Here is a 21,431-nt window from a genome sequence, read left to right as displayed (position 1 = left end):
CTCCGCAGCTCTGTGCAGGGTGCCCAAAGCCCCAGACGAGCCCAGGCGGCGACACCACAGCCACCTGCCCCCTCGGCTCTGCTATTGAAAGTACCTGCTGACAAAAAAGAACCCTATTTCTTTCGCCATCCTCTCCCTGTCTTTTCCTGCTCCCCATCTTTCTCACGGGCTCTCAGGGAATCGCTCCAGCTGTCCTTGGTGTGGGCCACCCCGTGGTCCCCGGTGACACACATGCTGCTTTTGACAGGCCATCTCCCGGTGAGAACTGGGGCACGGCCGGCACTTCCTTTAACCCATTCTGACCAAGACAGGAAAAACACGTGGGCTACAGCAGCTGATGGCTCCACCCACTTTGTTCAAATCAGCCCGTAGGATCTGCTCTGGATGGTCAGGCAGAGGGGCTCCGTAGCCGGGCCTTGGGGCTCTCCCTTACCACTTACACCGAGAGCAGCGCCTCTGACTTCTGACTCCATGCTGCCCTCTGACATTGTTCTTATCTGTGGCAAACAGGCCAGGGGTCCAAGCGCATGCAGGAGTGTATTTGTGGAACAGTGACGGCTACAGTGAGTGCGATGATCGAGATGAGTGAGTCACGAGGGTGGGTCTTTGTCCTCATCTCCTGAGCTCTCAGCTTCAGGCACACTGCCTGGCACGTGGTGGAAACTGGACAAGACCTTTGTGGAATGAATGGGTAAGTTTTCTTCTAGGGGAAAGGGTAGAGGCAGGCTAGGTGCCTGAGACTTCTACCTGTTGGACTGCCACCCTTTGCGGGCAGCACCAAACACTCCAGAGGCCTGGAGGGGGAGGCCCTCCGTCTCCTGAGGAAGCTGGGTTACCAGCTGAAGAAACCCACATGTTGGGCGCATCCTCCCAGGGGCCCCGGCTGTGATTCCACACAAGTCCCAAACTGCACACTAATTACAGAGTGTGCTGGGGAACAGCCTGGTTCCAGCTGAGAGTGGCTGTCAATGTTTATCAATTTTCTGAGCCTGGGAAAGAGAGGAAAAGGAGGCAAAGAAGAGATCGCAGCAGATGGGGAGCGAAAGCATACTCTCCCCCAGCGGTGTCCACCAGGAAAGGCGCCTGCTGACCACAGCTCCTGTGCTTCCGGGCACTTATGTCCCACGGCAGCAGCAGGACAACGCGGGCTTTACCAGCAGACTGACCTGGCCTCAAGGCCGAGCATGCCAGGTTCCAGCTGGGCAACCCCACACTGGTTACTGAGCTTCTCTAAGCCACACTGCTCTTGCCTATCAACGCATACTCCTGTAATCAGTCCTGCTTTGCTCATTAGGGGCAGAACTTAGGTAAAGTTTCAAGCATAGCAACTGATAGATGGTAAGCGCTCAAAAATTACTACTCTTCTTCCTATTTTTATTACTCATGGGAGTCGGCAAACTTTTTCTATAAAGGGCCAGATAGTAACTATTTTAGGCTTGGCAGGCTATATAGCCTCCAGAGAAGGCACTGACCAGCTGGTTGAGAGACTGGCCATCCAGAAGGGTCCCTCTAGGCACCATCATGGCGGGCCCTTGGATGAGGGCGTAAATAACCACACACTGCCCCGCAGCCCTGACCCTCCTTGACCTGCTCACTGCCCTGGCCTGTGGGGATTGGTGGTTGGCTCTCCAAGGAACCTCTCTGGACAGCGCGACATCTCAGCAGACGCTTGTTTTCCACTCACGGCTTCGGCAGCCGGGGAGGGGTGGGGAGACCCAACCTGGGTCCCTAGCCATGGTCACTCCTTCAGAGCCCAGCAGAAATGGCACTGCACACCAGGCCTTCTAGAACTCTCTGTCCCAGAGCACTTCAGTTTGGCCCCTCTTAGACGTCTTGTGTCAGACATCCTCAGTATCACAGCCACCACCATCATCGCCGTCTTTTGTGCCAGTTTCTCCCTCGGGCCTGTACTCGCTACGAATAGAGGTGCTCCTCTCCCCTGCAGTGCCTGGCACGCAGCGGATGCAACAGGGAGTGTGAATGGTTCTAGATGGGGATAAATATCGTCAGCACCAGAGTCAGGGCGCTCACAGTGAGATCTTTTCCATGATGGTGAGGCCAGGGGTAGGGGTGTCTGTGCCTGGCAAGCTAGAAGCAAGACTAGACCCCAGGAATCCCCAAATCCTGGGCTATCAGTTTCCTCTAACCGCCCCCCGCCCACCCTATTCAAGACTCCACCTCACTTTTACACCCCGCCTCCCTGCCCAGACTCCCATCCCCAGGCTGGGAAGGTCTCCAAGCTCGTTTCATGAGCACTGGCCCAGTCATGCCCTGCCACCCCAGGGAGAGGCGACCCTACCTTCACTGAAGTCTTCAGCTCGCCCCACTGGGCAGCCCCCAGGGGCACGGACACCCCATCCAGGCCGAGGCGCAGCTCCCCGACCACACTGTGGCGGGAGAAGCGGTCGCAGGTCCTCAGGGTCAGTGTCAAGGTCGCTGTGGGGAGCTCCTCCTCGGCCAGGGGGAGCACCAGGCCTTCCTCCCACATGGTGTGCAACTCCCGCTTCTTGAGGGCCGTCTGGGCCTCCACGGAGCCCATGCTGTTGGCCACGCTGCCCTGGACGTAGCAGTCACAGCCTCCATCGTGGTCGCTGGTCACAGCTGCAGCCAGGGAGAAACAGGCACAGACGCGGGGGGCTTGTCAGGGACAAGGGGAGGTGAGAAGCATGGCCCTGCTGTGAGCTGCAGGATCTGCCTTCGCGGCCATGACCTTGGGGGTCTGAAAGAGACCCCACTGGGGCTGGCTGACCGCACTGGCTTTGTGAGATAGCCTTTGGGGAAGCCGTTCGGAAATAGGAGGTCCTTCTCATTATTCCGAGACTTCTCCAAGGGGCTTGGGCCCACAGACTGCTGATGATTTTTATTAGGGTTGCTGTGGATACCGTAACTCACTTGTTCTCTATTTTAAATATTTATCACATAACCACTTGTGATGTGAATCGCTGGGCCACAACCTCATGAGTGTTGTTTTATGTTCTGAACCTCAGTGTTTTTAAAGCTTTCCCAGTGGAGCTTTCCAGTTTGCACCTGGAGAGCTTTCGTGACTGGTTCCTCAGTGACAATGTGTGAAGTGGTATCTAGTGTTACCCAGAACGAGAAGATAAAGAACAGAGGCCAGTGTCCTAATAGAAAGAAACCTGAACTGAGCTTCAGGGAAACTGGCCTTGTCCTGACTCTGGCACCAAATAGCCAGAGTGATCTTAGACAAGTCACTTGATGTTGTTAGACTTTAGTTTTCAAAACTGTAAAATGGGACTATTGTTAAGACAAAACGTCAGAAAGTCTATGAAATGCTAAAAAAAAAAAAATCATAAAAGAAAACTAAAAGGAAAAATACTCCATCAAAAAAGCAAAATTAAATACAAAACTCCAGTTTTTCTTGTTCCCAGCTTCTAGTTTCCAGGCATCACAGAGTAGCCCATTTTTAGCTCCATGTCCTTTGCAAAGTCTTAGCTTTGTTTGCTGATGGTAAAATGAATTATCAGGGTAAGGAGACCAGGCACGATCTGATCCCATAGGAAAGACTGCTGGGTTCTAGGACTACAGAAGCTTTGCTGACCATTTAGAACACCCTCTGTGTCCAGTGCAAAGCCCTGTTCAATGTCAAAGGCATCTGTGACAGAGATGACTAGCTGTTTACCAAAACAAACAAACAAACAAAAAACCCATTCTTTTAAGTGGGAACCCAGTAAGCCACTTTTCCCAGCCTTCCTTATAGTCAGCCGTCCTGTGACTTGGTTTCAGCCAATGGGAAGTAAGCATACGTAGGATACAGTTTCTAAGGAACAGCTGTGCCCTCTTCCTGTTCTCCCCATCTTTCCACCTGCTGGGAATAGGCCACAAGGAGGCCTCAGAGAGAAAGAGTCTGGTTCCTGAATCACTGTTTGGAGGAAAGATGGCCACCAACTGGGAATCCCCAGTTTGGACTGGTATATGAGAGAGAGGAAAAACCCCTGTGTATCTGAGGATCGCAGGCCTCAGGGGCTTGTTTGTTGTAGAGTGCTCCTCTAGCCCCCAGTGCTCCCTGCAGCCACAGATGCTCAGGCAGACCACACAGAAGGCCGTGAAAGTCGGCTAAGAGCATACCTTCCAGACGAGTCACAAATAGTTCGGCCTTCTGCCTGTCATAGTCCAGGCAGTAGTGAAGTTTGGGAGCTTGGTTCCAACTGGCAGCCTTCTCTGGGTTCCAGGTCTCCATGACACAGACATCCTCCACCACACCTATCAAGAAGGTAAAGTCATTACTGACACCCACACTGGGATCCTGTTTTCTAGCCCATAATTTTCCATCTCTGCCAGCTAGGCCACGAACCCAAACCAAAATCTTCCTAACTGGGTGCAAAAGCATGGTGGCACCACCTGCGGTCCTGGGCATCAGCTTTCCAGGGACCATCACAGCCCAGTGGGCAAGACCTGGGCTTTGGTGTCAGACATGAGCTGCTACATAACAGTTATGGGATCCCGGACATGTTACTTGACTTCATTGAACCTCGGTTTCCTCATCTTTAGAATGGGAGTGACAGCGGTTCCTTGAGCATTAAATGAAATAAAGTGAGAAAAGCCCTTAGCTCAGGGCCTGGCCCCTGGTGAGTTTTCAGCAGGGGAAACTGTCACAGCGTATGTGGCTCTAGTCAGCCTGTGTCAGGCAAACCCTTCCCAAGCCCATCTCCAGCTCCACCTCTCTACAGAGTCCAGTCCATGCTCCCCAGGAGTTCATGGCTGGAAATAAATGTCAAACAATGAGTCAAGCTTAGGGAGAGCAGAGTGGACTTTAGTTCACTCTAAATCATGTTCAGTGATTACTTGCTGAATAAATGAATGACCTTATCTTTAATTCAGTTAGTAAAACTACAGCTATCACTCACTCTTCCCCTAACTTGGACTGCAGCCAAACATCTGGAAGAGTCTCATTAGTCAAGCATAATTCAAGGATAAAAGGATTCAGCAGCTGCAGCAGACTTCACTTGAAATAAATTGGAATTAATTTTTTTTTAATTTTCAGAATTAATTTAAAGGGTAAAGACATAGAGGAGTATTTAATTTTCAAAATGGTTCATTATCGGGTTCCTGCGAGTAGTGAAGAATCTCCCTGGTGTGTCTAAGCAAGGAATGAATTGACCAGGATGTGAACAGCCATGTGGAAAGCCAGACACACAAGCACTCAGGACCCAGGTGGCTTGGACAACGGCAGCGGGGTCAGCGCCAGACGGGGCTCGCCTGGCACCCAGCGCTGTCAGCTCTCAGACTGCCTCAGCCTTCAAACTCCAAACCAAACCAAGACCAAACCAAAGCCAGCACCCTGGGAAATGCGGGAGTGGATGCAGCTTCAAGAATCAGGACCCTGAGCCCGACAAAGGGCCAGTGAGGATCTTTGCTTGTAGGAGCGGACTGAATTCGGCACATCATGGGGACATGATCCAGTTAACGCTGGACTGATCCAGCGTTCTCCTCCCTTGCACCCTCTAGCTTCTGCTCAGTACTTGCTGAGCCAATTCACCCTTGCTAGATTGGAATCCCACCCCAGTACTCTTGCCTGGAAAATCCCATGGGCGGAGGAGCCTGGTAGGCTGCAGTTCATTGGGTCGCTAAGAGTCAGACACGACTGAGCGACTTCACTTTCACTTTTCATTTTCATGCATTGGAGAAGGAAATGGCAACCCACTCCAGTATTCTTGCCTGGAGAATCCCAGGGAGAGGAGCCTAGTGGGCTGCCGTCTATGGGGTCGCACAGAGTCGGACACGACTGAAGCGACTTAGCAGCAGCAGCAGCAGATTGGAATCAGGATTCCACTGATGAATCAGTGGAATCAGAACTTGGTTGTTGCCTTCTGCAGTGGGGAAAGGAATGAGGAACCGGAAAGGGAAGACAAATGTGCTCTGAATCCTTCAGTTCCAGACTCTGAAGTGCTCTGCTACTGTGCTTGGTGGACAGTGCGCATGCCTGGCTTCATCCCAACTTTAAGAAATCTGGTGTGTGTTTGTTAGTCACTCAGTCACATCCGACTCTTTGTGAGCCCTCCAGGCCCTCTGTCCATGGGATTTCTCCAGGCAAGGACACTGGGGCTCCCAAGACAATGGAGCCATCCTGTGAGTCTGATTCTGATAACCACTCCCAAGGTCCTCCTGCAAATTGTTCCCCACCCACCTTGAGAGCTCAGCTTAGCTCTCAAGTCCTCGATGGGTCTATTTTAATTTAAAATGTGGGCTGGCAAACCTGGAGGCTAAAGGCCAACCAGGATTCCTTCCTGCCTCAGGTACTACCTGAATTTGTTCTTGAAGAAATGCCAGCGTAATCACTGTGGTCCTGGGCCGGGTTGGAGGAGGGGCCACCTGTTCACTGGCCAGCGCGTGGGTGCTGGCCCCCGACCAAGAGATGCCTTAGGAGTCAGGTCAGCGTCAGAGCAGGTTTCCACCATCCCCCTCTCTAACCACACAGAACAAAACCCCAAACCACATAACAATCCATTCTCCTGGCTGGATTTTTTTTTATCTCCTTATAAAAGTCTGTGTGCTCTGTTCCTTTGGGTTAGGGACCGTCTCTGTTTCCATATCTGCCCCAGGGCCCAGCAAATTGCCTTACACGAAAAGGCGTTACATTCTCGATGTTGATGAGAAGGAGAATGGAAATAATAATATTAACGATGCTTTGATTATATCCTTGTGCCAGGCTCTGATCTAAACACTTCATATGCATTGTTATATTTACATTTTACAACAGCCTTACTGGGCAGGTGATAGTGCCATCTTATTTTATACTCAGGGAAACTGAGGCCCAGAAAGATGATCGATATGACCAGGGTCACACAGTGGGTACATAAAAGGGGAGAGAATTAAACCCATGACTCTGAATGAAGCCCATAGTTTAACCACAACTCTTTATCCCTTCTTTGTAGTTGTACACACAGCTTGGAAGGGACTCTCCATTTCCCAGTGGAAAGCTGGAGGCCTTGCAAAGACACAATGTGGGAACACGTGGGGAATAACGGAGTGTAATTCCAAAGCCTGGTGCCCTCTGCTCGCCCAGTGTCCAACGCTGCGGACACGGGCTGGCCACGCCCACCAGCTAGAGATGCTTTCCAACCCTGCTGGGTATCGTCCACACAAGAGTGAGGAGCAGGAGAGCCCTACCATTCTGAGGAAGGACGAACAGCTCCTCTGTGACCTGCCTCTTGAGGCGGCTGTCATTTGGGGCCTGGGGGCTGGCCGGTGCAGCGGGCTCTGCCGTGGTCTTCAGCGTGTAGTCGGCATAGTTGATGACCTCGGGGGCCGTCACGGCTGGCCTGGGTCCATAGATGTCTGGGAACTTCAGGAGGGCTCGGGGCTGGACGGGCTCTGTGGACTTTTTGACGTTAAACTGCAAACACAAATCACTCCAGTTAGTCCACAAGAGGTCCTCCTGCCTGTTTCCACCACAGAAGGGAGAGGAGATGACCTGAGCTTTCAGCGGAGGCAGAGGAAAGGCTGGGGTTCCTTTCTGCTCCAAGGAACATGACCTGGGGAGGCAAAATATCACTGCCAAGTGCAGCATAATCTCCACCAACATGAATCACGCCGGGGCCTGCCGAGATGTCAGCCCTGTCAGTCCAGCCCCTGGGCATCCGTGGCCCGGGCGCCCTGCTGCTGTGTCCAAAGGAGTTCCCCAGGCCTGTCATGATTACCCTCCCCCACTGCTCTCATCTGCCTTTGTTTTCTCTTCTCCTTGTCTTCCTCTCTTATTCCTTCTCCCCCTCCCCTTTGGCACTCAATGACTCAGAAATGAATGTGGTCCCACCACACTTAGAACCAGATCTAAACTCCCTTGGGTAAGTGCTTGCCCAGCCTGGCTGTGTTCACCTTTCTGACATCACCCCCAAACCCCTCTCCAGCCACTGAGCAACTTGCTTCTCAAACAGGCTGAACTCTTTCTGGGTCTGACTTCTGGCTCCCAACTCCTCCCCGCCAAACCACCCACCTCCACCTCCACCTCCACAGGCTCTAAATTAAGTCCCTCCTCCAAGTCTGTCCCTTCCTACCACCTCATTCTGCGCTTTGCTTTAGAGCATGGCTTTCACCCTGTACTGTCTCCATCACTGCCTGGCCTGTTGTGGTCAGTCTCTCCCACTAGTGCACAATCTCCATAAGCACAGGGATTATGTCTTGCCTTGCTCCTGCAGCATCTGCTCGTGGGGAACACGCAATACATACTTATGGCTAGGGCTCCCATGTCCAGTTGTGTGGTTTGTGCACTGTGCAAAGATGCCCAGATAAGGACCAAAATGCGATTTGTGCTCCACTTGCCTGGCTATGTGCCCTGGGGTAGGGCTTAGTTCCACCTGGAGGAAAGGGCATCTTTTCTTGATGTACCTGCTTGTCAAGCCTTAAGTAAGCAAAGCTCCCTCATACAGGAGTGGAATCTTCTATCTTTGCCTCCACTGGGGACTGAGATTTCTCTTATTTGACAGATTCAAAGTTACATAAAAGGCGGCAATACTGGGGACCTGCCCAGTCCCCAGGAAATAGGAAATGATAACCAGATCTAGAGCTTGAAACGCTGGCACACTGGGTGGGCCGCCCACAGAACAGCCCTCAGACCGAGGCAGGGCCCAGCAGGGCCCCCAAGCAGCTGCCTGCTCCAGGCTCTCCTCCCGCCCCTCCGCTCTCTGTGGCTGGGGGAAGGGCTGGCCAGGGGTCAAGGTGGCTCTGCACAGTGGCAGGAGTGACTCGGAGATTGGGAAGTCCCTGCAGTCCTGGAGCGGGACAGAGGTTTCACTGTTTCAAAGCTCATGTTTAGTGCTTGCCCTCTGTACATTTCATTACCCCAGGACAACTCCTGGACACTCTGACCTGATTGAAACTTTGTCCCCAGATATTCCTGGGGAAGGCTGGAACTTGATGATAGTGGGCATTCCTAACTATCCTCATTGATTGGACAATGGACGGAGTCCATGAGAAGGTGCTAAAGAGACGAGACACAACACCCACTTCTTGCAGATACCTGAGGGCTGCTGTCCCCGCACTGCATCATGCATCCATCAGAGCTCCCTAAGGGGCTCAGAGGGGATAGAACACCTCATCCTCCCTTGGGAACACTGCCCAGTAGGCTGTAATACAGCCCAAACACATCTACCCTGATCTCTGCCAAGTGCATCAGGCACGCATGAGCTGGAAAAGCACTTGCTGGCTTCCACGGACGAAGGTTTCCTGGGGCCAGACAGTGAGGGCAGGGACAGGATTGAACCTAGACCAGCCTAGACCCAAAGCCCACTGCCCCAGTGGCTCCCCACCTTTTTCTCTGCCTTCAAGCCTTTACCAGACAGCACCCACCCATCAGAGACGCTTGTCATGATCACACATGTCCACGAATCACCCTGGGAGGAGTTGTATGCTTTGCAAAGTCAGGTCCCCTTTGCACCTTCACCCCATCGAGAGTGCCACTGGGCATCCAGGGACCTGGCTTCTAGTACTGACCTAACTGTCTGAGTTGAGCAACTTTGGGCAGATCATTTCGCCTCTCAATTATATCACTCAAGGAAGAGGTGATTTCAAGGCTTGTTTCACTCCCACATGCTGAGCATGTGGAAGACACAGTTCTTTATTCGCAAATGAGTTGGGGAGACCACCAGAAACAGAGAGTAAGTAACAGTGTGTTTGGCAGGTGGGACAGAGGCGGGCAGCAGACAGCCTGTGTGAGTAACAGATGGGAGAGAGCAGATGACACCTCCAAGGAGGCAAGCAGAGCCATCCTGGGAGCCAGGGCATGAGCTAGACCTGAAAGGAGAGGGTGTCTGGAAGGTGGAAGGAGGAGTGGGGAGGAAGGCCAGGCCCCAGAAGGAGAAACGCAGAGAAATGACTGATGTCCCCATGTCTTTCTGTCCTCCACAAAGTCGTGCCCACCTCTAACATTGCATCCAAGTCTGAGTTATGCTAACTGTTCCCTTTCACAATAAGGAAAGGGAGGATGGAGGAAATTCAAGGTCATACAACTGAATAGGGGTATACCAACAAGCCTCCGTATATTTTCACTTCAAGTTTGTGTCATTTCCACTGCCTTGCAGCTGCTTCTCAAAAAAAAAAAAAAAAAATCCCTGTTTGTTTTGGATGCTGGATTCTCAGTGGCAACTGCAGCATCCCACAGCTTCCCAAAGCGACTGGACCACATCCTCTTCTCAGAGTCGTCCTCTTCTGTCACTTGTTGGGGCCAGAACTGAGGCTGTCGGGCTGGTCTGGGGAACATGTTCACATTTTATATTTTGTTTTACCTTAGTTCAATCATTTTAAAAAAGGGTTGTGTGTGTGCAAGCCAAGTTGCTTCAGTCGTGTCTGACTCTTTGAGACCCCATGGAATGTAGCCCGCCAGGCTCCTCTGTCCACGGGATTCTCCAGGCAAGAATACTGGAGTGGGTTGCCATGCCCTTCTCAGAAAAGGGTTGTGTTGATTAATTCCCAATTTGGTCAAATCAGGCTGACTGCATTTTTAAGAGGGGAAATGGTCATTGGGCTCAGTTCTGAGTGAGGGTCAGTCTGTCACCCCCAGCCCCTGCAGAGCCTGGGCTCGCATTCCTCCCTACTGAGTGGGTCTCACTTTGTGTGGCCCCTGAGGACCTCAGGAGCCTGTATCTGGCTGGGTTTTTCTTGGGTGCCCATCAACATTGATCCCCTCTTTCCTCCCACTTCCCTCCAGGTCACCCGGCTCTTTTGGGTCCCACCCCAGTTCCAGGGCAAGGGTGGGGAGGGGGTACTGTTTGGTCTGATTCTATTTGTTCTCGGCATCACCTTGGGGACTGTCCTGGGGAAACCACCCAGACAGAATGAAAGGACTTGCTTTCCACGGCAATAGAAGAGATGCTCTCCCCCGCTGAATAGGAAGCACATGGCCCTGACTGGCGACTGCAAGGTGAGCCAGTCTTAGGACAGAGCCGCCAAGGTGGACTGCAGGGTGGACAGAAGGAAGCTGTGTCTTTGATGACAGTGTCACTAAGCCACCAACTCAACCAAGCCTGGAAGCTGTCTTACCGCTGCACTTCCGGTTACATGAACAATATTGTTCTTATTGTTGAAGCCCCTTTGGATTGAGGTCTTTGTGAATTGTGGCCAAAAGCATCCTGAATAGATGCCATGCATTTTTATCGAGCAACACAGGAGATCATGACCTTGATGTAGAGAAACTGCCTAGACGCAAACCTCTCCCCAGACCCCTGTGCGTCCAGCCAAAGGCATCCTCACTGACTGCTGCTTCTTGCTCAGCGTTGGTAAGATCCTGCACAGCCATGGCTGCCTTTGGTGAAGAATGATTTATTGCCCTAGACCCCACAGAGAGCAGAGCCTGCTGACCACTCCATGAGCCTCTCCAAGTGGTGAAAGCAGCCTCTGATGACCTATCTCCTTCCCGTGTACAATCTTATTTATTGCATTTTGAAACCCTGGTTCCACCTCATCTTACAAATGCATCTGTTTCCACTTAAATAGCTTAAACATCAATGCCCAGGAAGCAGAAAAGAGGTTTGGGCGCTGAGGGAGGGAGCCTGGAAAAGGATTAGAGGTGGAGGGCAAGAATGCTTGGGAGGAAAGAGGTGGTCGGGGAGCAGATGCCAAGGAAGGACCTGAGCTCAAGCCTTACGCTGTGGATGTTGGCGGGGCAGTCTTTCAAAGTGGGTTCCTCTTCTAAGCATCCCTTGGCCCAGAGAAGAGGGCTTGGAAATAGGGAGGCAGGGAGAATCAGGGAGGTTTCCAGTGGAGGCAGGCGTTCAACAACTAGGGAATGCCCAGCTGTGCTCAGCACAGCAGGTACAGAGATGGAGAGACACCCCCATTGTGGCATCAGCCCCTTGTGATGTGTCTCCTTGGCTTCTCCCTCCTCACCTGTCTCTGGAGCTGTGGGCCGCTTACTCCTTCCCACATGGCCAGATCTTCATGGTCACTGACCAGCTCCATGTGGGCATAGCCCCAAAGTGCCTCATGTCACGTCCGTGCCACACCCCTCTTGCCGCCTGCCTTGGGGCTTCTCGTGGCTTCTGAGGTCTGAGACACCCAGGGACACAGTGGGTGCACCCAGAGGCAACCCCGATGTGTCAAGGATTAAAGCTCCATGGGGGAACTCGGCCACCGAGGGCTCCCCCCTTCCTCCTCACTACTCCTCCCACAGGTGTCCAGCAGCCTTTCGGAAGGTGACACATGGAGATCCAGCAGTCGCCCTTGGAACTGGCTGGTGGCCAGCTCTGTCACACTCCCTGTGTGCGCGCCCCTCCCCACCTCCCTCCTACATCCCTGGACGGCTTGCTAATTAACAGAGGCTCAGCAGGCTCAGCTTTCCCGTCATCCAGGCTAAGACAGATGGCAGGGAGAGGAGGGGCGAACCTTCATTTAATGAACAAATATTTATTGATCCCCTATGACAGGCCAGGTCCTCTGTTAAGTGGCAGGAACACAGAAGCAAACAAGACAGATGCTGTCCTTTCCTATGGGGCTCATGTTGAAAAAAAAAAAGGAGATTAATTATGAAGTTAATGATCTGTAAACAAACATTTAACCTTACTAGAGATGTTAGGTGACCCCTTTTGTGACATGATTAATTTTTTCACCTAAAGACTGTTTTATTAATTCGAGTTTTTGCGCTGGGACGTCTATCTTAAAGCATCACAGCATTCAGGAAGTTACTGGTGAGGGAAACAGACCCAGATAGAAATGGAAGCAGATGGCTTCACCCTTTATATTTGAACTTTTAAAAAAAGAGATGGCAGAGAGGAGAGAGTTGAACATAGAGTACTCAGATGAGGTCAAACATGGGCCACTGTGGCTGGGGTCTGCAGCTCAGCACAGCAAAGCCCCCCTCAGGGGGGAGCTGGGTCAGAGGCCAGGGACCTGACAATCTCTGTCATTCTGGGCTCTAAAACTGGTAATTATGTATACTAACATGTGTAAAAGCGTTTGAAATATAGCCTGGTCATCAGAGTTGATGCTCTAAAACAAGATGGCTTGGTTGATCTTGGATCTGTTTAACCTCTCTGTGCCCCTGGTTTCTTATCTGTAAAAGAAGGGGGTGTTAGCAATAGCATCTGTCTCCGAGGCTGTATTGAGGAGTAGAAAAGACATCTGGGTGTCAAGCTCTTAGCACACAAGCGGGCATGGCAAGCCCTTGGAAACACTGGAGATACTTATTTGACTCTGGCATCTCTGCAACGTGGATTCATGCATTGGGACCAGTCCATCAACATTTTTTAACTTCATCTGTGATGAGATATGTGTGTGTCAGTTGCTCAGTCATATCCGACTCTTTGCAACCCTATGGACTGTAGCTCACCAGGCTCCTCTGTCCATGGAATTCTCCAGGCAAGGACACAGGAGTGGATAGCTATTCCCTTTTCCAGGGATCTTCCTGACCCAACGATCTAACCCAGATCTCTGGCATTGCAGGCAGACTCTTTACCGTCTGAGCCATCAAGAAAGCCCTTGTGATGAAACAAGCAGGTGTAAAAACAAAACAGCTCCCTCCCCCAGATGGCTTGAGAAGCTCTGGTCTAGCTCTGGTCTGCAAGAAGCTTCTCACACCAGGGCTGCTGGAGCAAGTGCTACAGTGGCTCCCAGGGACCCTCACCTGCCAGAGGTCTCACCTTTGTGTCATTCTTTACCCTTGATTATTGACTGACCCTTGTGAATTGCTTCTGATGAATAAAATATGCAAACAGGATGGAATATCTCTTCTGACACTGCTGCTGCTGCTGCTGCTGCTAAGTCGTGTCAGTCGTGTCCGACTCTGTGCGACCCCATAGACGGCAGCCCATCAGGTTCCCCTGTCCCTGGGATTCTCCAGGCAACAACACTGGAGTGGGTTGCCATTTCCTTCTCCAATGCATGAAAATGAAAAGTGAAAGTGAAGTCACTCAGTCGTGTCCGACTCTTAGTGACCCCATGGACTGCACCCTACCAGGCTTCTCCGTCCATGGGATTTTCCAGGCAAGAGTACTGGAGTGGGGTCGCCAGTGCCTTCTGACACTAGGTTACAAAAAATCCGATTTTACTAGTTCAAAGTTGGTTTTTTTTAATTGAAGTATAGTTGGTTTATAGGATTGTGTTAGTTTCCTATACTCTGCAGGAGAACCTTGCTTATTTTTAACTAATTAATTTAATTGGAGGATAACTACTTTACAATATTGTGATGGTTTTTGCCATACATCAACATGAATCAGGTATACATGTGTCCCCCACATCCTGAAACTCCCTCCCACCTCCCTCCCCAACCCTACCCCTCTGGGTTGTCCCAGAGCACTGGCTTTGGGTGCCCTGCTTCATGCATCGAACTTGCACTGGTCATCTATTTTACATCTGGTAATATGCATGTTTCAGTGCAATTCTCTCAAATCATCCCACCCTCACCTTTCTCCACAGAGTCCAAAAGTCTGTTCTTTACATCTGTGTCCCTTTTGCTGCCCTGTGTGTTTTATATACAGTAGCTTGTATCTGCTAACCCCAAACTCTCAATTCACCTCTCCCCAACCCCTTTCCCCTTTGATAACCATAAATTTGTTTTCTATGTCTGTGAGTCTGTTTCGGCTTTTCATTTCTATCAGATTTTAGATTTTGCATATAAGTGATATCATATAGTATTTGTCCTTCTCTCTCTGACTTACTTCACTTAGTATGATATTCTCTAGGTTCATCCATGTTGCTGCAAATGGCATTATTTCATTCTTTTTATGGAGAAGGAGTACCACATCTTTATCCATCCATCTGTCGCTGGACATTCAGGTTGCTTCCATGTCTTGGCTACTATGAACAACAACTAGTAGTTTCTTAAAACTTACACATACATGTACCCTCTGACCCAAGGAAGGTAAAAATATTTGTTGACAAAAAGACTTACTCATGAATACTGATAGCAACTTGAATCATACTAGCCAAAACCAGAAATCAGGCAAGTGGCCATCAACAGGACAATGGCTAGATGCCTTATGGCATGTTCTTACAATGGAATATTCCTCAAAAGTAAAGAAATGAATTGTCAATACACTCAACAACAGGGAAAAAAACCACAAAAACATGATGAACAAAAGTCATAATACATATTCATCTATACTATGTGATTTCATTTATATCAATGGTTCGCAACTCAGGGAACATCTGCAATGTTTGGAGATATTTTTTGTTTGTCACAACTGGGGGTGGAGGTTGTTACCAGTTAAGAGGCCAGAAAGCTGCTAGCTATCATCCTACATTCCCCAGGACAGCTCCCCACAACAAAGAATTATCTCACCACAAAGTAAACAGTGCCAAGGTTGAGAAACACTGATGGAAATTAACCTCTAGAACAGGTGAAACTAATCAATGAGGATAGACCTTAGAACAGTGGTTCTGATTGCTTCTAGGGAGAATTGAGTGGTAAGAGGCACAGCAGAAGTGTGGGTTACAGCCTAGAGGATATATATTTGTCAACACTGATCATCATAAACTAGCGACTTCAGATGCTTGCATTTCACTGTATGACGACTGCATCGCAATAAAATTTAGATAGAGATACACACACACACACACACACACACACACACACACACACCACACCACACCTCTAGCCCACCTGCTGAATTAGGCTTTCTGGTGTCTGGATCAGTGTTTCTCAAACTTCACTTCCAAAGCAACACCAAAGGCAGACAAAGGTAACACATGCTCCAGGGAATGGGAAGTCTAGAACAATCGGATCTCTTTATTGAAATCTCTCGTTCTATCTTAAAGTTCGTGTGACTTTTTGTATTTGGCTCCATATAAATGTCTCAGTATTAAAATATTTTGAATTACCACAAGAAAGGACACAAAAAATTTTCTTGTTTATTTTGTGATGTGGAATATTTTCCATAACACTGGCTAGTACCACATTCCCTCTGCTCCTCAAGACACGCGCACACACACACACACACACACACACGCAGAGGCCCTAGAGGAGAAGCAGGACTCTTCCTCTCTCTGTATGTTGGACAACATACAATAAATCAAGCTGAAAGCTAACTGAGAATAAGTCATTTTGTCTCCAGGAAAGCAACAACTCGTAGAAGCGCAGTCTGTGTGAATGGCCCTCCATCCAAGTTTTCCTTCCAACCATAGAGATAACTCCCCTAGAGAGAATTTGGGGTACAGCTGTAGAAGCTCTTAACCAACCCAGAGGTTTGATCCCTTTTGCCCATTCCCTCTATAAAGCATCCTTACACACCCCTACACCGGATTGCACCTTCCCGGGCCACTTGTTCATGACCTTGTATTAGTCAGGGAAGACCAACTGCTTTGTAACAAACAACACCCAACCTCACCTCAGTGGATGAACACAATGAAAACTGGTTTCTCTAGTCTTCAAGAATCTGTTCGCTCTTCTACAAACTCAGAGTCCTCCAAGCCCCTTCCATCTTGTGGTTCTGCCCACCTGTGCCCTGTACCATTCAGATATGAACTCAACAAATCCTCGTAATAACCCTATCAGGAAGTGCTGCTATGACCAATCCCATTTTACATATGAGGACACACAGCCAGCTGGTGAGCAGTAAAGGTGAGACTCAACCCAGGCTGGCCCCGCCAGAGCTCTCTGTTTAACTGTTCCGCTGTGCCTGCAGCCCTTTACCACCGCGTCACACTTGGAATCACCGTTTGTTCACCCGCACTTTAGTGCCCCTTAGACTGATGCCTGGACCACTGCCCGGCTGCACCACTCTTTACTCCACCCCTGCGTGCCTTTAGTCAGAGGCAGAGGGTTGAGCACTGTTCCACACTTCAACCCGTAGAAATGGCACCTGGGGGAATGTAAAATTCAGATGCCCAGGTTCCTTCCCCGCTTTGTCTCAGAAGTCCTAGCTGGATCCTAAAGAATCTGTGCATCTAAGAATCTTCCTAAGGTGACTATGATGCAGGTGGTCCCTGAAGCTCACATGGGAACCCTCTGGTTTGGGGGAGGTCAGAGAATTCCAGGCAAGGTCGAGAGATAAGGTGAGCTGCTCACAGGTATGACCTCCCTCTCAGTCAAGTTCTCCTGGCTTCCAACAAACAGTTATTTGTCTGGTAGACAGCTCCTGGGGAGCTGCTCGTACCAGGATCTCCAGTTCTTGGCTACTTATGGGTGAATCCACAGGGTCAGGTCCTGGCGGAAGGGTTTATTTCAACTTGCAAATTCGAAATTCTCTTTGAAGAAGCAGCTTGTCTTCCAGTCCAGGCGCCTTGCAGTGTTTCCATGGTAACCCAGCCACCACACATCTTTTGTTATCCCTTCCAACACCTCTTCTTCTGTTTATTATAGATCTGTGCCTTCTTAAATCCCCTTCCCTTGAGACTCACCCCCTGCTGGTCTCTTTCCCTTCCATGATTATTTTAAATTCTAAAAAGGCCAGTCTGTGATTGACTTAGCACACTCCCTGCCCCATAGCTGGATCTAAGGCAACACACTAGGGGGTTTATTGTGGGGTAGACTTGCCAGCTAGGCTTATCTATCAGCCAGGTAAACGCACCTCGCCCAAACCAGCAGGAATGAACCACAACTGGGAATAACAGAAAACCCTTTCTCTGCTGCTAGTGATTCACCAGGGCCTCCGTGATAGCTCAGGCGGTAAAAAATCTGCCTGCAATGCAGGAGACCTGGGTTCAATCCTGGGGTCAGGAAGATTCCCTGGAGAAGGGAATGGCTACTTACTCCAGTATTCTTGCCTGGATAACTCCATGGACAGAGGAGACTGATGGGGTACAGTCCATGCAATAACAAAAGAGTCAGACACGACTGAGTGACCAACACTTTCACTTTTTACTTTCAGTCATTCATTCATTCGTTCAACATTTACTAAATCTCCAGATACTTATCAGCTTCAGGAATAACACTGTCCTATCATTCTCTCGTGGCTTGGGCATTTCCAGTGGAGTGGGAACAAGAAACCAGTTAGTGCAAAAAAGCAATCTCAGGTAAGAAGTCCTTTCAAGACAGGGACAGATGGTGACGAGGTTGTGTCCACTAGGAATATGAAATCAAGAAAGGCTTCCTGAGCTAAAATTTGAGGGGAGGAGACCAGCTAAATATGAGATAGAGTACATAGGAGCCCATCAAACATTACCTGGGGGAAGAGTTACAGGGTGGAGTTGGGGGAGTGAAAACAGGATTTCACGATGATTCAGAGACTCTGATTTTGGTTGCTGCACCCCCCCAGCCCCAAATCCAAGGCAGCATTCTGACAAGTGGAGAAGTGGCAGAAGGGCTTTTTGGGTCAAGGCAGCAGCTTGAAAGTCTGCAGTGTGTTCAGAGGACCATGGGTACCACCAAAGCCTTAAGCCCCGTGAGAAGAGGAGGGACCATGAGTGCTCTCAGTATCCCCACACTTCTGGAGGACACAGAATTCAAACTGATTTTTAAAATAATAATTCCACCGGGCTGCCACAGAGTGGCAAGATCCCACCCAGAGAACCTTGTATGTAGGTGGTGTCTGCATTGATTCCATCAGTCACATCACAAAACCGGACAGGACAATACAGCTGCCACCTCTCCACCTCTTCCTCTGCACCAGATGCTCTGCAAAACGCAACAGACTTTACTGTATTTGATCCTCACACAACCCTAGAGATGAGCGCCTACTGTTTTCTCTTTTTCTGTACGGGCTTCCCTGGTGGCTCAGTGGTAAAGCATCATACTAGATCAAATCAGAAAATGAAAGTGGTTTCTAAACAATCAAGCTGTGAGCAAACAGAGGGCTCAACATGTGGGCCCTGACCTTTGCCAATTTGTACACACTCTTCCTGACTCGCTGACTCCCCCTCTCTTATTATTTATTAAGGTTGGTAACAGTAGCTAACGTTGACTGAGCACCTTATCCACAGGGTTGTGGCAAGAGCAGATGGCGCATTCAAAGCAGGTAATTGAGGGGAATTTCATAAAGCAGATATTGACAAAGGTGTGGAAGGTTAAGGAAACTAACAAGTCATTGGAAATATCCTGGGGCCAGGAGCAACTGGGCAATGTTCACATGCCTAGAACTGGCCCCTGGGACAAGGGCACAGGGAATAGACAATGGGGTACATTTGGGTGGGATTGGGGGTGGGGGTGCAGGGAGAAGGATCTGGAAAGTGGTTCTGGATGCTTTCCGGCCCAGCACTAATGTTCTGGGCACTGTCCTATACGAATTAGCTGACTGAATCCTCATGACAATCCAGTGTCAGTGACAGTTAACAGATGGTCACATTGAGGCACAGAAAGGTTAAGTCACTAACCCACCGTCACACAGGAAGTGAGGGGCAGATTGGAACTGAAACCCAAAGCCCAAGTGCTTCATCCCCTCCATACATCTTGTATGTGAAGTTCAGTCATTTAAAAGAATCATTATAAGGACAACTTGATTATTCATACTATTTATTAATGCATTAACCATTTCACGTGCTGCTGCAATTAGCGCGTCCTCCCAAGGCCACCCATGGGAGTCACAGGAACCCCATTTCTTTCCAGCGGTAGTGTCAGCCAGAGCCACCCCTTCTCCTCTCCTCCTGAGGAGCCGAGGCCCTGGTGTGCCTCCTTGGGGCGGTCCATGCAGTTGACATTGCCCAGATCTCAGGCCACAGCCCAGAGTAAGGAAAGCACACCAGTGGTGCTGACTCTGCTTTCCAGACTCTAAGCCACTGGGACAGCCAGGCTCCCAGCTCAGGGGAGCCAGGCCCCTGCCTGATCCTCCTGTGGGCTACAGAGGTTACAGGTTCAAGGCACTCCTCTTTTAGTCTCTTGTTTCCCTACAATAAAGAATTCCAGAAACACCGTATGACACTTGACTGCTAGAACGGACATGCAACAATGGACTGGTTCAAATTTGGGAAAGCAGTATGACAAGGCTGTACATCGTCACCCTGCTTATTCAACTCACATGCAGAGCACATCATGTGAAATTCTGGGCTGGATGAAGCACAAGCTGGAATCAAGATTGCCGAGAGAAGTATCAACAACCTCAGATATGCAGATGACACCACCCTTATGGCAAAAGCAAAGAAGAACTAAAGAAAACCTTTCATCTCTTGATGAAAGTGAAAGAGGAGAGTGGAAAAGCTGGCTTAAAACTCAATATTCAAAAAACTAATATCATGGCATTCAGTCCCATCACTTCATGGCAAATAGATGGGAAAACAATGCAAACAGTGAGAGACTTTATTTTCCTGGGCTCCAAAATCACTGCAGATGGTGACTGCAACCATGAAATTAAAAGATGCCTGCTCCTTGGAAGAAAAGCTATGGCCAACCTAGAGAGCACATTAAAAAGCGGAGACATGACTTTGCCAACAAAGGTCTGTCTAGTCAAAGCTATGGTTTTTCCAGTAGTGATGTATGGATGTGAGAGCTGGACTATAAAGAAAGCTGAGCACTGAAGAATTGATGCTTTTGAACTGTGGTGTTGGAGAAGACTCTTGAGAGTCTCTTGGACTGCAAGGAGATCCAACTAGTCCTGAATATTCATTGGAAGGACTGATGTTGAAGTTGAAACTCCAATACTTTGGCCACCTGATGCGAAGAACTGACTCCTTAGAAAAGACTGATGCTGGGAAAGATTGAAGGCAGGAGGAGAAGGGGACAACAGAGGATGAGATGGTTGGATGGCATCACTGACATGATGGACATGGGTTTGAGTAGGCTCTGGGAGTTGGTGATGGACAGGGAAGCCTGACATGCTGGAGCCCATGGGGTCGCAAAGAGTCGGACACGACTGAGCGACTGAACTGAACTGACCTGATGTGACTGCTGACTTAACCAGCTGCTGATCCATCTGGCCTTCTGAACGTAGCCATCCCTTAGGATTTCTGGTGGATTGGTTCCAGGAACCCTTCAGACATGAAACCCACAGATAAGCAAGTCCCTCATATAAAATGCCATAGAAGAGTCGGCCTTTCAGATCCGTGGATGTGGAGAGCTAGCTGAAACAACTTTAAGTCCGTCAATTACTTACTCAAATTCTGTGCCCTGACCCTGCCCCCTATAGGCCTTGTGAAGGAAGGAAGGGATGGTTCTGGCACCTTTGACCCTGGTGGGCATATTGCCTTCAGGGTGCCCATGGCCAGCCACGGGACCAGCCCTTCTCAGCTGTTCTTCCAAACCCAAGGAATCTTCAGACCTCGGAGGCCTCTACTCTTTCTCCTCTTTCTGCAGTTTGCAACTTTCCTGATTCAGTTACCTGGGCCATGATGTCAACAGCACCCTTTCAAAGTCTAAAGATCTCCCTCGCCTCCCCATTGTTTCCCTGATCTCTCGAGGTCAATCACTGGATGGTGTCTGCATCCAGTAGCTGGGCACCACAGAAGAGTCATGCGACAGGGCAGATGGTTCCATAATAAAGTCATGGTCACCAACCTTAAACTCAGTACTTCCCAGAAATCTTACTGTTTCCTTAACTACTCCTTCAAGCTCACATTTTGGAATTTCTCTGTCTCCTCTGACTGCCTTCATAGAGGAAAAAGGAAACCAAGAGAACAAA

General features: G+C 49.7%; 1 protein-coding gene across 1 annotated transcript in view; it reads right to left on the bottom strand.

The window, feature by feature from the left end:
• Positions 1-21,431, bottom strand: part of SYT13 (synaptotagmin 13) — a 42,168-nt gene that overhangs the window by 7,878 nt on the left and 12,859 nt on the right. Inside the window, exons 2-4 of the mRNA XM_027562581.1 lie at positions 7,129-7,354; positions 4,087-4,221; positions 2,300-2,601 (exon numbers count right to left, since the gene is read on the bottom strand). Coding sequence (XP_027418382.1) covers positions 2,300-2,601; positions 4,087-4,221; positions 7,129-7,354 — 663 coding nt within the window. The remainder of the gene's footprint in view (positions 1-2,299; positions 2,602-4,086; positions 4,222-7,128; positions 7,355-21,431) is intronic.

Source organism: Bos indicus x Bos taurus, chromosome 15 (genome assembly GCF_003369695.1).
Source record: "Bos indicus x Bos taurus breed Angus x Brahman F1 hybrid chromosome 15, Bos_hybrid_MaternalHap_v2.0, whole genome shotgun sequence".
Taxonomy (NCBI): Eukaryota; Metazoa; Chordata; class Mammalia; order Artiodactyla; family Bovidae; genus Bos; species Bos indicus x Bos taurus.
Note: the sequence above shows the minus strand (reverse complement) of the source record. Positions and strands in the feature narration are given on the sequence as shown.